This window comes from Echinops telfairi, unplaced genomic scaffold, assembly GCF_000313985.2.
Source record: "Echinops telfairi isolate 266 unplaced genomic scaffold, ASM31398v2 ScPeMD7_12;HRSCAF=54, whole genome shotgun sequence".
NCBI lineage: Eukaryota > Metazoa > Chordata > Mammalia > Afrosoricida > Tenrecidae > Echinops > Echinops telfairi.
The window spans coordinates 10,989,468-11,006,413 of NW_022103909.1; the positions used below are offsets into that span (position 1 = coordinate 10,989,468).

A 16,946-nucleotide genomic window follows, 5' to 3' on the forward strand; every position below is an offset into this window, starting at 1 on the left:
TACTGTAGCTTGTTTGTCCTTGAGGTTGTTTCTATCGTTTTGCTATTGTGAATAATGCTGAGATGAACATGAATCTGCATACATCTATTCAGCCTACGGCTCTAAAGTCTTTAGAATATCTCCCTAGTAATGGGATTGTTGAAGCAAATATTTTTAGTTTCAATTGGTTAGGCTCGTGCCATGCTTATTTTTTGCAGTGGCTGCATCATTACAGCTCTGCCCACTGTGTAGCAGGGCGCCCATCTCTTCCAGCCCTTGCCAACACTTGTTGCATTCTGCTGTTGCTTGTTTTAAACTTTGCTATTAATGCTGGGGTACGATATTTCATTGTGGTTTTTCTCTGCATCTCTATAATGATTAGTGATCCTGAGCATTTCTTGATGCATTTGTTGGCCACTTGAAGAATGTCATCTTTGGTGAAGCATCTATTCATGTTCTCTGCCTTTATTTTAATTGGATACTTTGATATTTTTGGTTTGTTTTTGATGTGCTGAAGTTTATAACACATTTTAAAGATTAATCCCCTATCTGATAAGTTGTTCCTATTTTTTCCTCAATCTGCAGGTTCCATCCTTACACTTTTGGTAAAGTCTTTCAAGGCACATAATGTTTAATATTTTAAAAATTCCAAAAAAACTATGTTTCGGAAAATACGGAAATACATACTTAAAAAGAAAAATAGAAATAAATGAATGCAAATACCAGAAATAACCAGTGCTAGCATTTTGGGATTTTATTCACTCAGCATTTTTTAAACAAATACTTGTATGCATATACCTATATTTTTAAAAATGTAATTAGGAACATAAGAATATTAATTATTTTGTAACTAGACTCTGAATACCAGAGAATTAGCATATTTCTGTGCTCAGTTAAGAGAGGTTTTGGCTTTTATCTTGTCTTTTTTTGTCATTCCTTCATCAAATTTTCACCCATATTTTCTCATCATTTTTATTTCTTTAATTTTCAAAATATCTAAAATATATTTCAACACAATGTTTGCCCTTTTAAGTGTTCAGGTAGAATCGGGAAATTATAGAGAAGAGGTTTTTGTCATTTTACATGTAAATAAAGTGACCAGAGAAGACATCTCTAATACCATGGCATTTATTCCCAGATAAAGGGAGAGGTGGGTAACTCAGCCAAGATGGTAGCAGGGAACAGTTAAGTACTGAGGAATAAGAAGTGCAAAGCCTTTGCCTGCGTGAGTGTGCTAAATTTGCTCAATAAATAACACAGAAACAGTGTGACTGCAGTAGCGTAATTGGAGGAGAGAATAGTGGGTGTTTCCATTATTGGAGTAATGGTGGCTTAGAGTGTCATGTTCTACAAATCAACTAAAGAAAATGATTCAAGGAGCAAAGAATGATCAAAAGCTGGGCAGACCAAATAAGATGAAGACTGAGAACTGAATATTCCAGTTTGTGTAGAATTCATTGATGAATTCGATAAACCAGTGCTTTTGGAAGGATAAGGATAAAGTCTAATTGCAGTGGGTTCAAGAAAAATTTGAAAGAGCAGTAGGACACAAGAGGATATATTATAAAATGATAACTTGAAGCAACGAGAGAAAGAAAAGGGAAAAAACCAGATGAAGAAATGGAAGTAAATATAAGTTTTAAGCATTGTTTTTTAATAGCGGAAAGTGAAACATGCTTAATACTGATAGAAATAGTTCAAGAAGAGGGTGAAATTAGTGGTGCTAGAGAAAGTGGGCGGAATTATTGAAGCAATACCATGATTTTGCAGTGACTCATAGATAGTTTGTTGTAAGCAAGGGAGGAAGGAAGGATGGAAAGAAAGAAGAAAAGAAAGTTAGTTACTTGGTAGATAGCTCACTGGATTTTATTTTTCTCTTAGGAAATCTATTTTTTTACACTTGATCTATATACATTATTTACATTATAGATGAAATTTAAAATCCCAGGCTATATTCAAATATGAATCTCATTTTATTTTTAATCTTCAGATTCGGTTTCCACTCAAATTGCAAATGCTTTATTTCTACCATGCAGTGTTCTGGTTTACTTACATTTAATTATTGAAAAATATTTATTAAGTCCTTCCCCTAATCAGAAGTTTAAATGGTGCTTGTCCTCACAGAACTTGTAGCCTGGTTGGGAAAACAGAGAAGAACATTTAGGTACAGGCATACTGAGCTTAGTAAAGAAGCTAAAATGGTCTCTACAAGTCATTTGTAGACTTGTCTGGGTTGCACAGAGTAAAAGTTTTTTTTGAAGGGATGAGATTTAAACTCGGTCTTAGAAAATATGTAGGTGGAGAGCAAATGTTTTGAGAATGATGAGGGCAATGAATGTACAAATGCATTTTACACAATTGATGTGTGTATGGATTGTGATAAGAGTTGTATGGGCCCCCAATAAAATGATTAAAAAACAAAAACAAAACAAATAAAAAGAAAGAAAAGAAAATGTGTAGGGATGAAGTGGATGAAGATGAGGAAGCAGGGAATGGTAAGTACAGAGGATTGGAGATGAGAAAGAGCAGAGGATTCTCTTGGAAACAAAATTCATGCAAGACATTCCGTTCAATGTTCTCCACCCATGCTATCTTCGTATTTTCAAGTTTATTCTGTATCTAATCAATAGTCAACATGGAGCATCCTCTCTGTCATCTAATAATTTCAGCAGCATTTTGCATCTTACTAATGGTTTGCTAATTTCGGAGGAGGTCCCTCTTTTGCAGTCTCCCTTTTTCTCACCTATACCCAGAGTTCTGTATGAAATGTATGTTAACTTACCATCATTACTTATGAAAAATGGAGGTTCAATGAGATTCTAGACATCACTCATGGTTACCTAATTGGTAAGAATTACAAAAGGCACAGTGCATGAATAGGCATTGTATAAATCATTCATTATCAGTTTGTATTTCAATAATAATTCAGCAGTAAAATAGTGAATAGCAATTCAATAGTAGTAGTACATTCAATAATAATGTAATAGTAAGGCACACACACATACATTCATGTTTTGTGTGTGTGTGTGTGTGTGTGTGTGTGTGTGTACTACTATCTGATAGCATACAGAACTAGGCCAGTATAATCTTGGATGAAAGTCTAAAATAGCCCTAAGATTTTCCGTTTTCTAAAATAGAGCTAGAGTAAACTTGCTTCTTTGTTTTATTTTGTTTAGCAATTTAAGTTTCTAGAATTAAATTAATTAAGACTCTTATGCATAAATATCACTGCTGTTCTGTAGTATCCTTTCTATATAAGCAGACGAAAAAGTAAGCCACGCCTTTAACATCAGACGCAATCTCATGCACACAACTTTGCACTAACACAAGCAGACCTCCATTCCAGAGTTAACCACAGTAGACCAGTCAGCTCTAGCTTCCACGCTTGGAATTGAAAACGCCGCCCAACTTAAACAGCTCTTTTTAAAATTACTACATTTTTAGGGCTAACGCATTCTAGATTTATTTTAAATGTCTCGCTTTTCTTTAAAAAGGCATAGCTTAGAAACTATATTGTTAGAAATTAGGTGATTATTTCTTCTAACCACTTCATTCATGTGCTTTATTTATCAATTCACCTCACTTGAACCTGATGGGTATAAGCTACAGCAGTGTCATGAGAGAGATTCTCTGAGCAGCAGTGTAAGGCTAAGGAAACGAACACCAGCAGAACTTCAGGGGAAGAGGATGACAGCAGCCCGTGGAAGTGGGAACATGAAGAAGGCTGGGGACCAGAAGGAAGAACTGCCACGTCTGCGTGCGCCTGCCAAATAAAGGATTTGGGGCTGTTTAGCAGTTCAGAATCCATGCGGTTTGAGAGAAGGAGGGAAGTATGTCACTAGTTGTTTATGACTGCCCCATTCCAACCGCTTCTTTGCACAGCATGTTCTTGTTCATTTTAGAGAAATTCCACCTGGGCTCCATCAGACACATGAAAAGAATGTGCTATTCCTGAGAAGATCTAGGAGAAGGAGAGAATTCTACTTTAACAGGGTCACAAAGCACTGTTTTTCTTGTCTTTCTTTGATATTTTATTTGTTGTCTGTCTTTCGTAGAGGGCTTTGGGTGTATTAACTAAAAAGCATAGTGTAGGCATAATTTTTTAAATTAACTTGTTTTAGCTTCTAAGAAAACAAATAAAACATGATCATGAATCACCTGATATTTATTGCACCTGCTATTTGGGGGCAAAGGGAGAGATTTAAAAGTTCCTTGGCCCCTAGAAAGCAAGTAGCTAAATCATGTGACACAAATTGAGAATGATGTAGTATTAAAATCAGAGTGGGACTTAGAAGAGTTCATAGAAGTGGAAAATTGATAAGCAACCACCCCAGCCAAGGGCATTGGCATAGACTTTCAAGATTGTAAGATTTAGAAAGCACCAGAGGATGTGATTTGACTAGGTAAAGGAAATCATATGATTAAGCCTATATTGTTGAGTGAATGGGTCACATTACAAAGATCAGAATTAGATTATGCTTAAGGAGGGCAAAGGTTGCCTGTGGAAAGTAACAGAATGTGGGTTTGAGAAGGTATGTGGATTGAAACTTGATGGGTCAAAACAGCAAGGAAAATTTGCAATAAGAGACAATTATCAGTTCTTGAGTACAGGAAACGTATGTCTGCAAGTATGTTAAATTGTAGCTTTGTTCCGAGTTTCAATAATGACAGGAGGAAGGATCAAAGTTGAGGTGGCCCAGAGCTGCCGGTAGAGTAGGAGACACTATTCAATTTTCAAATATGGCCAGAGGTTTCAGCAGTTTACTGTGTGTCAGAGTATGTTTGCTATTCATAGAGGACATTCTATATGGCTGAAACCCAAGAATCGTGAATTTAATCTATTTTCTTTCGTGCTAGACGTTTTCACAATTTGTTCTTCACACCAGAAATCGCAAAACGTGCCACATATTTACTGAATTTACTTCGGTTTTTGGCATGTAAAGAAATGCTGGGGACTTTTTAAACAGAGATGCATGGGTAAAGTCCAGATAAAGATGATCAAACTAACATATAAATAAGGACATACATTTTCATCCATCAAAAAACTTTCTTCTTCTAGACAAAGTATAAATATCATATTGTCCTTAAACACTTGTCAGGAATATCCCAGAGAGAAGTGGGGATTTTAATGAATTTCTTAATCCCTGCATAACTTTCTTATGGTATCATTTTCATGATATGGTATTTTGTACCTTGTATTATATTTAACTCATCTTTATTGGGGTTCCTACTATTTAAAATTTAAATGTGCTAGTAGAATTTTATGTGTCATCTAGATGATAATGATAAGCAATTTAAAGAAAATCACTGACAAAACCGAGAGATGTTTCATGATCTCTGTTTACAGCCATTGGTATGTGGAAGGCTCTCAGTAATAGTCATAACATGATTAGAACAATAAATGTTTTTCTTATATTTTGGGAGAAAAAGTAGTGCTTTGGTTTCGATCATTCAATATAATTATTGCATTTCAAAATGGGTATAAAAAAACCCCACTGCGTAGAATCAAGGAACCCTGTGGATGTAGTGGTTATGCATTGGGCTAGTAATGGCAAGGTCAGGGGTTTGAAACTATCGGAGCTCCAGGGGAGAAAAATGAGCCTTTCTCCTTTCACAGTTACCGTCTCAGAAGCACACAGTTGTACCCTGTCCTGTAGAGCTGTGGAGTCAGAATTGACTCTTTGGCAGTGCCCTTATGGGACAGAGTAAAATTGGTCCCCAGAATGCCCAAGGCTGTAAATCTTTATGGAAGATTACTACACCTTGCTACCACCTTTTGGCTGGTAGCCCAACACTTAACCCAGGATACCACCAGCTGCTTAAAATGAGCCCAATGGGAGAATAACAAATGCTTCTTTTGTTCAAAATGCTGCAATCTATTTTTATTTTATTTTTAAAAATCTTTTTATAGGGGGCTCGTAGAGCTCTTATCACAACCCATCCATCAATTGTGTCAAGCACATTTGCACAATTGTTGCCATCATCATTCTCAAAACATTTTCATTCTACTTGAACCCTTGGTATCAGCTCCTAAAATGTGATAATTTAAAAGTTAAATAAAAAGTCTTGAGAGAGAAATGCTTCCAAGAAGAAGATTATTATGCAAATAACATTCAGTGATTTTTTTTATGGTTGTATTTCTTTATATATAAAATACTTTATACCCTTTGAAAAATAAACACCAAAGAATGTAAATAGGCAGTATCCAAGATAAATAAATACTCTTCCTGGGAAGAGTAGAGCATAAATTAGACTTTAAAGATAAACTAAGAGTTTAATCTTAAGTAGGAGATCTAAGAGAAGGATATATAGTTGACAAAGATCCATTAGAGATTTTTACAGAATTACCATGTTTATAACTGGCATTACAAGACTACAAGTGTTAATGGGAAAGAAGTATCTTAGATATAAAAATAGCTAAGTATTAAGGTACTGAGCTAAATTAATTGCCACACAACTATTGCAGATAATGTGCAAAAGAAAATTATCCTCAAATCATTAATTTTTAGAAAGTTTAGAATATTTTAGGCACCTAATACTCTATGACCTCTTACAAAGAACATATTATATTATTTAATGCTTTCAGAGCTCAGTGCACACTGCTAAACAAAACCACATGTCAACAGCTGTCCCTGAGGAATAAAAGAAGTTGTCTGGAATCCATGTTGTCTGCTTGTTTTATCCTTTCTCTGGTCCGTACATCATGCTGGAAATGATCAGCGTCTCCTCTGAGCTGATATGAAGAAAAAGGTAGAAGAGAGTAACAGTGGCTGTGTCCCACTGTGTGTATCAGGGATGGAACAAGCATTTCACCATCTTCATAACAAGCTCATAAGGGGGTGTTATTATCTCCGTTCTTTTGTTGGAGCTAGGTCAACTGGCTAGGTCATAAAATGTGCCAGGGCAAGATATGACAAAATAATAATTTATAAATTATCAACGGTTCATGAGGGAGGGACGGGTAAAAATGAGGAGCTGATGCCAGGGGCTTAGGTGGAGAGCAAATGTTATGAGAATGATAAGGGCAATGAACATACAAATGTGCTTTACACAATTGATGTGTGTATGGATTGTGATAAGAATTGTATGAGCCCCTAATAAAATGATTTAAAAAAAGAAAAGGTGCCTGAAGTCCCAGGCTGGTAAGTGGCGGGGCTCCTATTCAATGCCAGAGCCCACCAAGCTCTCCCCACCACATTTCATACAATGGTAACTGGCTGAAACACGCAGCTAAATGGTCTTACTTATATTTTAAAAGCTATTTTAGTCCTTTCATTTTTACTAAATGTCTTGGAGGGCTGATGTTGGAGAGATACATCTTATAAATTGATCCTAAAGATAAACCATAAGTGAACTGTGCTTTCAACAAATTAAATTTTAGCATACGCAGTCACATTTTTCTGTGATGAGAGATCATAGAAAGAGGTAGGTGGTGCATGTTATAATTACATATGTATCTTTATATCCAAACATACGTTCCAATGTGGAAAAATTTATGGAATTTAAGTAGAAGAGTTGCCAACTCCTTATATAAAATTGAAAGCAAATTTTATAGGCTTATACATATTAACAAGAGTTGGTAGAAGGTAGTCTTTATCTGTAAAAGATTAAAGGCAACCTGTCTACTTAGTGTGGTATTTATCTGCTAGGACAGAGCATGAAAATTTATTATAAGCAATTCATCTTTTTGATGGACAGTGTGAATGAATGTCTGATCTTGTGATGTCAATATTAATTTTTTTGTCAAAAGCAACTTAGCAAATTTCATGTTATCTCTAATTAGAAATGCCAGAGTATATATTTAAATCAAAATTCTAAAGCAATGTTTTTTGTTGTTTGTTTTAAAACACACACAGCACATATGATATTACTTGTACACTTCAATGCCATTGGTTACATTTTCAAGCTGTGCAACCATTTTAGCGCTATTTTTCCAAACAATCTCACTGCCAATAACATGTCTTCAATTCATTCTAAGCAAAATCTTTTCCCCGCTCTCTCCCAAACCTGGTAAGCACTCATCACATTTGGTTAAAAAGAACAATGGTGTTTTGATTGTCTCATTTTATACTTAGAGATAAATTAAAGTCAACAGAGGGAAAATGAATGAAGCATGCTCATATTTCTTTTCTAGTGTTCGGCTTCCTGTGGTAAAGGTATCAAATCCCGTGAGGTGCTTTGCATTGACCAATTCCAGAGAAAATTAGAAGACAAGTATTGTAGTCATCAACGTAGACCTCGAACTCACAAAGTTTGTAGATTGGGCAGATGTCCCTCATGGAAAGCCAATAGATGGAAAGAGGTATGTGGTACATTTTATAATTACATATGTATCTTTGAATTTTCAAAATTCTTAATTCATCCTGTATGCTTTCAATAACCTTGAAAGAATTTACTACATTAAAATGTACTTTACTTGATTAGTACTCTTTTTCACGATGTTCTGAAACAATACTGTACACTGCTAATGTATTTGATAAGTCTATAGTACAATAAGGAGCCCTGGGTTACCTACTGGGATAGCTTCAAGGTCAGCAGTTCAAAACCACCAGCTGCTTTATGTGAGAAAGAAAAGGCCTTCAGCACTTATAATCAATTTGATAACAGTGGGTGGGTATTGTTAAAAAACAGCCCATGTGTTTCAGAGAAGAACTATGCTCCATTGAGTTTTCAATGGCTAGTTTTTTAGAGGTAAATCTTCAGGTTTATCATCCAAGGAATCACGAAACTTTAGTTTATGAGCCAAGACAATTAGCTGTGTGCACACATGGTGTTACTTCACGTTCGAACAGACTGGATGACAACTGACTTTTACAGTTAAATACCCAATTAGTACTATCTCCATTCATGGCTGTACACTTTATTAAAAATTAACCTACTGAATACGACAAGGGCTACTGATGGTTATGCCTCTATTCTTGGTAGCCCAAGAGTGAAATTACATGTTAATGTAGCTAATGACTTCCTAGCTGCCACTCTCATGCATTAGATTTGAGCTAAGGTTGCCTTTGGCTAGAGGGACTTGCGCGTTTCAGACAAAATTCTTCTGAGTTGAGAGTTAGAAAATTATGCTAAATTAAGCTAGACTGCATAGGCAGGGCAAAGGCTAGAATGAACACATGGAGAAAGGCTGAGCGAAAAAGACACAGATATTGCCTAGATGAAATCCAGGCTGAGGCTCAGTCTGTGGAAGAAGAGTAATTGGTACCTGGCCTGGTATACTCCGAGAAAAGAGCTTAAAATCATAGGGGTGGAATCACATGTGCTTTTGAAAGATCAAGCGTGGTAGAGCCATGAATGAAATCAGATACACGTGTTAACTCACAGAGTCTCCAGGGGCCGAATTTCCATAAGGCTAGTTCACCAGGGAACCCTTGAGGCTCAGTGTTTAAGTCTGGGACTACTAACAGAAAGGTTTGTGGTTCAAACCTACCACCTGTTTTATGGAGAGAGTTGTGGCAGTGTGCTTCAGTACAGATTACAACCTTGGGAACCCTGCCAAGGTTCTACTCTGTCTTTTAAGGATGAGTGGATTTGATAGCAAAGAGTTCAGTTAGGGCTCGGGTTTGGCCTTTTACCACATCCTGCATACAGCAGTACCACTTCAGATGCTAACGCTTTTAATTTTAAAAAATGTTTTTTTGTTGACTCATCATTCACATATCATACAGTCCAGTAGTTCAATCATATTAAAAAGAGTTGTGCAAGCATCACCACAATCAATTGTAGACTATTTTCTTCTTTCTTGTATTCATTACTGTTTGCTCATTTCCCCTCAACCTTCCCTGCCCCACCCCTACGAAGCTGTTAATTCAGTTATTATTTTTATAGAGTTGTATTCTGGATTTCTTATACAGAAAAAAATAAAACAACAAAAAAACCCAACAATAACTAAATAAGACAGAGCAAACATCAGTCAAAAACAAAGTAGAAAAATTTTCAACCTAGAATAAATTTTAAGAGGGTCAAAAGGGAACTCAAATAATAAAATATTAAATTTTAATCTACATCTGTCATAATCCACTTTCTAATGCACTGTGTCTGATAGCAAGGCAATTTACATTCCTGGTCTGTGATCAGAGGGGATTCGCCGGAGGTTCAATCCACTTGGAGACCCTGCAAATGTATTTTGGGCTTTCTCTGTCAGCTATAGCTTTCTGCAAATCAGATGCTCAGAACTTAAGCTCTTAATGCCATATCATCCTCCAGTTTTAGATGTTATTATTTATAGTCCTTGAATCACACAGGCGCCTGTGCCGCATTTAGAGGGCTGTTTGTTTGAAGACAAGCCTTTCAGACACCAGAGCTATTCTTTCTAAGAGTGGGGCACCACCTGATTTCTTAACGTTGCTATAACACTCATACCTTCAGTGACTTCTTTATGAGGGCTAGCATTGAGGAGGGCCATGTCATAGGAACTGTTTATTAGATTTAAGGCCATGATTAAGAAACTAATGTTTATTAGATTTAAGGCTATGATTAATTGTGAGTTCAGAGTTCATTGATCCTTCCTCTTTGTTTCCAACATTTGCATTCCAATCACCAATAATCTTCAATGCATCTTGATTGCATGGCTGATCAATGTCAGACTGAAGATACTGGATAAATTAAATTTCTTTACCACTAGCATTAGTGATTAGTGCATATATTTAAAATTAAAATATATGAAAATAAAATTTGAACATAAAATTGAACAGAAATTTGAACATAAAATAGTTTTATTGAGTGGGTCTCCTTGTATATGAATAGATATAATGCTATCAGAGATAGCATTGTGCTTCACGATAGATCTTGAAATGTCATTTTTTAATGATGAATACAAAAGGATTTTTCTTGAGTCTCTTATTCCCTGTATAGTAAACCATGTTTTTGGATTCAAAATGACTAATACCAGCTCATGCATAGAATGTTGATATTTATATGTTCTTTTTCATTTTTGATGACTTCCAATGTTCCTAGAGCCACACTTACATTCCAAGTTCCAGTGATTAATCGATGTTTGCAGTTGTTTGAGATTTTACTCCTATAGGACTGGCTTCACCCACAGAGTGCTCTTCCTCAATCATACGCCTTCTGTCGTGGGGGGGCTCATCTTCTGGCACCCTTTCTGAAAATGTTCTGCTTTATTCATGAGATTTTTCAATCTCTGATAATGTTTTGATATGATCCATAAGGTTCTTAGTGACTAATTCCTCAATAGTGGACAGTTTATTTCTTCCTCCTAGTCTGTTCTTAGCCTGGAAGTTCTGCTGAAACCTGTTTACTCTGGGTAACCCTGCTGGTATTTGAAATATTGGTGACATAACTTCACACATCAATGCAACATGCCAGAAACCATATTATGACAAATTGCTAGACAAGTGGTATGTCTGGCACTAGAGGTAGGTTAACTGGGGAAAAAGGAGATCAGACAGGAGGCAGAAAGAGTCGAGTTCCCTAGGCTTCCTAACTTGTCACCACTCTTTCAGATCAGTTTCTTGGCTTGGAATAAAAAGCTGCCCAACTGAAAGCGAGGCTCTCAGGTCTATTTGTAGCTGCTTCTCTTAAGAATTAGAGTCTTCAAAAGCAGAGTTTTCAGTTTACTTAGAAGCAAGAGCATTTCTATTTTTTGTCTCGCTCACAAAAAATGTTCTTGAGCATTTGCTTCTGTATTGAATTCTGGTCAAACTATTTTTAATGTTCCAATAGAAAGCAAAGTTGTTTTAAATCATTTTATTGGTGGCTCATACAGCTCTTATCGCAATCCATACATCCATCCATTGTGTCAACCACATTTGTACATTTGTTGCCCTCATCATTTTCAAAACATTTTCTCTCTACTTGAGCTCTTGGTATCAGCTCCTCATTTTTTCCCTCCCTCTCCACCCTCCCTCACTCATGAACCCTTGATAAGTTATAGATTATTATTATTTTTTCATGTCTTGCACTGACTGATGTCTCCCTTCACCCACTTTTCTGTTGTCCATCACCCTGGGATGGGATTATATATAGATCATTGGATTGGTTCCCTCTTTCAGAGAGAAAATTTTTTAAAAAGTTCCACATTTACCTATTTTTTTAGTGAGCATCATTAAACTCAACTAAATTGTTCAAGAAAGAACAATTTGGCGAGGCTCCATCTTTGGATAGTTATGCAATCAAAAGACTGAACGCATTGCCATAGAGTCTATGCCAACTCACATTCAACCCGATTGACAGGGTAGAACTGCCCTCGTGAGTTTCTGAGACCGTAACTTTTAACAGGAGTGGAAAGCCCCATCTTTCTCCTGGGGAGTGGGTTGATGGTTTTGAACTGCCGACCTGGAAGATTCCAGCCTAATGCGTAACCACTACACCATCACAGCTCCTTTTCTTAATTCTCTTAGCAAAGTTGCTCTGGAATCTCCGCTGCAATCATCTCCCTTTAGTTCACCATTACTCACTCCTGACATAAAATGGTCTTGTTCCATATTTTTAAAACTTTATTATTATTATTTGTGTATAATATGAACTTATAGGAAATCAGATATGATTGTCACTTAATATCTTCCTGCTATGATTTTCTATTGTTGTTTTAGGGTAATTCTAAAAAGTAGCCTGTATCGACTTCTTCTGTTTTCTCTTCAAACCACATTGTTTTTTTATCTTTTTAGGCTTTGGTGGCAGAGGGCATTACATCACAAGATTTGTAGTTTAAACACACTAATCATTCCAAGGGAGAAAGATGAGGCTTTCTGGTCTATAAAGATCTACAGCCTGAGAAACCCAAATGGTAGCTCTACTCTACCCTGTGCGGTTGACAGGGGTTGGAACTGACCCAATGGCAAGGAGCTAAAAGCACCTAGTTTAGCACGTGGATCCATGCTTCTTATTTTAAATATTGTGACTTCATTTTCAAAAGCACTCATCACCTCTGGAAAACCAGTTGCCCTCTCAGGAGCTCTGATTCATGGCGACCGTGGGCTCCATAGGGGTTTCAGTGGCTGAATTTTCAGATTTTAACATTCCACATCTCACTTCGCAGCCGATCATGCTAACCACATGCACTCTCCAGGAACCTCTGGTTGCTGTTGCTGCTGTTTGGCAGCATTGAGTCAGTTATGACCGATAGCGACCCTATGGATAGTAGACTGAAACACGCCACGGTCCTGCGCCATCCTCAGAAATGTTACAATGCCTGAGCCCATTCTTACAGCCACTGTGTCAATACGTCTCCACGAGGGCCTTCCTCTTTTTCAATGTCCCTTCACTTTACCAGGCATGACGTCTTTCTCCAGACTGGTCTCTCCTGACAATATGTCCAAAGTAGGTAAGAAAAAAATCTCCCCATCCTTGCCTCTAAGGAGCACGCTGGCCTTACTTCTTCCAAGACAGATCAGTTTGTCCTCTTCGCAGTCCTTGGTACTTCAGTATTCTTCGCCAGCACCGTAATTCAACGGCATTGATGCTATTTCGGTCTTCTTTATTCTGTGTCCAATTTTCACATGCACCAGAGACTGCGAGTCACATGTATCATTTCTATTCATAGTATTGTGGCTTTACTTCGTGTGGGGTTTGCCATACATTACCTTGATCAAGATACAACAATATGATGGCAAAGCAGCTTACTCTCAGATGACACCATACTGTAAAGGCACTGGGCAGGAAGGACACAGAGGCACCTCATTCACAGCAGGTACTCCTGACTCTGACAGCAGGCGGGCGCCACAGAAGGATGGCAGTGAAAGCGCGACTGACTTTATGATTCCTGGCCACCAGTATTCCTGCTGATCCTGTGGGGTCTTTTTCTGCCAATCCATCATCAGTACGAACAAATTGGCCCTGGCTCACCAAATAAGAAGTGATATACGATACACAGAAGGAGCATGTTTTGGGGTTTCTAAGCTACAAATAGGAATATGCACAGACACTCAACACACAGACGCTTGTGAACAGTCTGCTTGTCATAGACACCGGCTTCGTCCACCCACACACTCCCCAGATCTCTCCCAGAAACAAGCGACCGCTTGTGAAGTTGTAGGCTTTTCATTTCTTCTATAAAAAGTACCCACATGAAGTTAACAATTGCAGGCTGTCATTGCAGCACATATAATAATGGATTCAGCAGAAGTGTAATTTCAGAGGCAGTTACAGGATAATCACTGGGTACTGCTTTGTTCTGATTGTATAAATTGTTACATGGCCTTAATATAAGCATTCACTATAAAATAATTTCATCTTATTACTATTTTACATTCTGCCTCAAATGGAAAGGCTAATTTGGATAAATTGTGACCACAGAGGTGCCCACATGCATTTTGAGGGACCACTCTTCATTTAGTATTTGATATATATGTATATATTTTTTAAATGAAAGGACTTAGCAATGCATTCTAATGACTGCTGCTAAACAGGAACAAACACTGCTATAGAGGGGCACTTGTCCTCTCTGTCCAGATGTATATAGTTAGAGGAAAGTTAAATACTTGAATTGTTTTAAAAAGAAAAAAACTCCCCCTCTTCTGGGACCAAGGGAATTTTTTCTCATTTAATTTTATCTGTGTAGAAAAGCAACTTCACATTTACGTTCAAATGTTTACATTCAACAAGGTGCTAGAACCCTGACTATCTCAGATCTCATCTAGTTAGTTCAGTGTTATTCAAATCAACAATCTTTATGCTCAGGTGGGAAAGCCTTGGGTCCTCACCTTCTGATTATAGAAAATCTACTGGGTATCATATGAAAATGTAAGGAGCCTAATTTATCCTACTGACTCTCAGGTCAGGTGAAATCAGACTTCTGCCTAGTCCCTCTCCTATGAGACCCATCCATGCCTCTCAAGTATTTTACAATCAGAGCTGGGACCAAAGGTAATATAAGTTTCAAAATCCCACAAATTCACTTGCTAAAGTCACTAAAATATCACCACCAAACCGAAAACCACTAAAATCATATTCTAAATACTCTGATGTTATGCTGACTCTATACCTAATTCTATATTTTAATTTTTTCTAATAGACACGTGTGCATGGATCTGCATTTCCATGTTTTCAAAATGTTGTGTAGTGTACGTATACACGTGCGCACACACATGTCATGGCGGTCCTCAAGTTCATTCTGACTCATGGAGGTCCTCTCTGTGTATGCATACACACTGTTATTGGAAATACGATCAATATCTCTGTTATGCTAAGTTCCCGAAGCCCCAGTCAAGAACTCGGGGCCTCTCACCTTTCTTCCCCGGTGTCAAGGAATGCCTGTACCAGCGAAGAGGGTAAATTGTGACCCCCGCTCCCTCGCTCTGATCTCAGTGCCATCGAGTGGCAGTCACCTTCTGTGGGTTTCTGAGACCGGAACTGTTCACCGACGTAGAAAGCCCACTCTTTCTCCAGTGGAGCAGCTGGTGGTTTCGAACTGCCGGTGTACACACAGGATGATAGCATTTTAAAATCAAAACGGAGGCTAATGGAGATGGAAATTTTAAACTGTCACAAATGCGCTTGCTCCCATCTCCCTAAAGCTGGTAGTTCAACAACAAAAACAGAAGTAGCAAAATGTTAGCTGGGCTCTAGAGGCAGGGAGGACGCCTTTGTCCTCTGGGCCTTCGGCCATGTCCAGCTCTCAGCAACGTGCTCATTGCTTACGTGTTGATGGGGCCTATTAACCCTCTCCCTCCGTTAGGCCTGAAGTGGCATTTCTTTCCGTCGTTGGGGTTGTTAACGTTCTTTGATTTGAGGCATGTTTCAGGATATATTTTTTCCCAGAAAGAAATAATTAAATCTCTGACAGAAAAGTGAAGCAAGGGGGAAAGAGGAGATCAGAAAGAGACAGGCATTTCCGGTTACTGTATGAGATACCCCTTTATTCTTCACAACTGTTGGTATTCCTGCTTTCTTGATGCAGATGAGGAACCGGCAGCTTAGAGAGATTAGCTAACCTGTGCAGGTCACAGGCCGGGAAGTGGTGCGGGGCAGAGACTGGAGCACAGGTCTCTTTGAGCATTTCCCACTGTGCTTCCTCTCCTAAACATTTCATAAGGCATGACCTCATCCTCCGATGTCCTTAGCCACATACTGCTCCCGTGGCCAGCAAGAGCACATGCAGTTAGTTAATGACTACAGACTACCACTGAACTACATAGAATAATTTATCCAGCATACATTAGATTTTTTTATTGTGTTGAATTTATGGTAGCCTGATTTGTGTGAAAAAGAAGTTTGTATCATAGTGACATATCGATTTTTCAAATCCTGTGAAAATAATTGCAGGTTTACCTGACCACACATTTGATATGGTTTAATATAGTTGTTGAAATCACTAGCAACCTATTAGGTTACAATAAAATATCTACACTTTTTAAATCTTTCAGACTAATCGATGTTGGCCAGGTATGTGAAATGGTGCCCATTGTGGGAGCTACATGATAGAAAGTCTTGACAAATTACAAAGTCTCTATGTCTTGAGAAATTACCATATCTGTTTAATTAATTGGCAGCATGTATTCGGTATCCATTCTGATCTGTCCTGTTGCAAGCATCAAATGTTATAATTATTAGGAATTTATACCACAAAAGTCTATCCTATAAATAAAAACATTGGTAGGAAATGGATTGTCAGTTTGATTCTGAAGTGTCACGATGTCAAGATGCTGGGTTGGCATCTCTGTGATACTGTTGGTCAACTGCTAGGGGGCATGAAGCAGCTGATAGCCGAGGGACTACTAGAAAGGTGTTTACCCAAGTTTCATCGACTATCCAAAGGTATTTGATGCTTGTGGATCATAACATATTACAAATAATATTGTAAAGAAGGAGATTTCCAGAACACTTCATCGTGTTTATGTGGAACCTACACATAGACCAAGAAGCAGTCGTGCGAACAGAACAAGGGAGCCCTGCCTGGTTTCAAATCAGGAAAAGTGTGCACCAAGCTTGTCTCCTTTCACAGTTCTTATTCAATACGCACGCTGACAAGAAGAAGTGCACAGCATCAGAACTAGAAGACTCTA

General features: G+C 37.8%; 1 protein-coding gene across 1 annotated transcript in view; it reads left to right on the forward strand.

Annotated features, from left to right (window-relative positions):
• The window catches only part of ADAMTS20 (ADAM metallopeptidase with thrombospondin type 1 motif 20), a 181,643-nt gene that overhangs the window by 128,950 nt on the left and 35,747 nt on the right, over positions 1-16,946 (forward strand). The window contains exon 29 of the mRNA XM_045287241.1: positions 8,114-8,281. Coding sequence (XP_045143176.1) covers positions 8,114-8,281 — 168 coding nt within the window. The remainder of the gene's footprint in view (positions 1-8,113; positions 8,282-16,946) is intronic.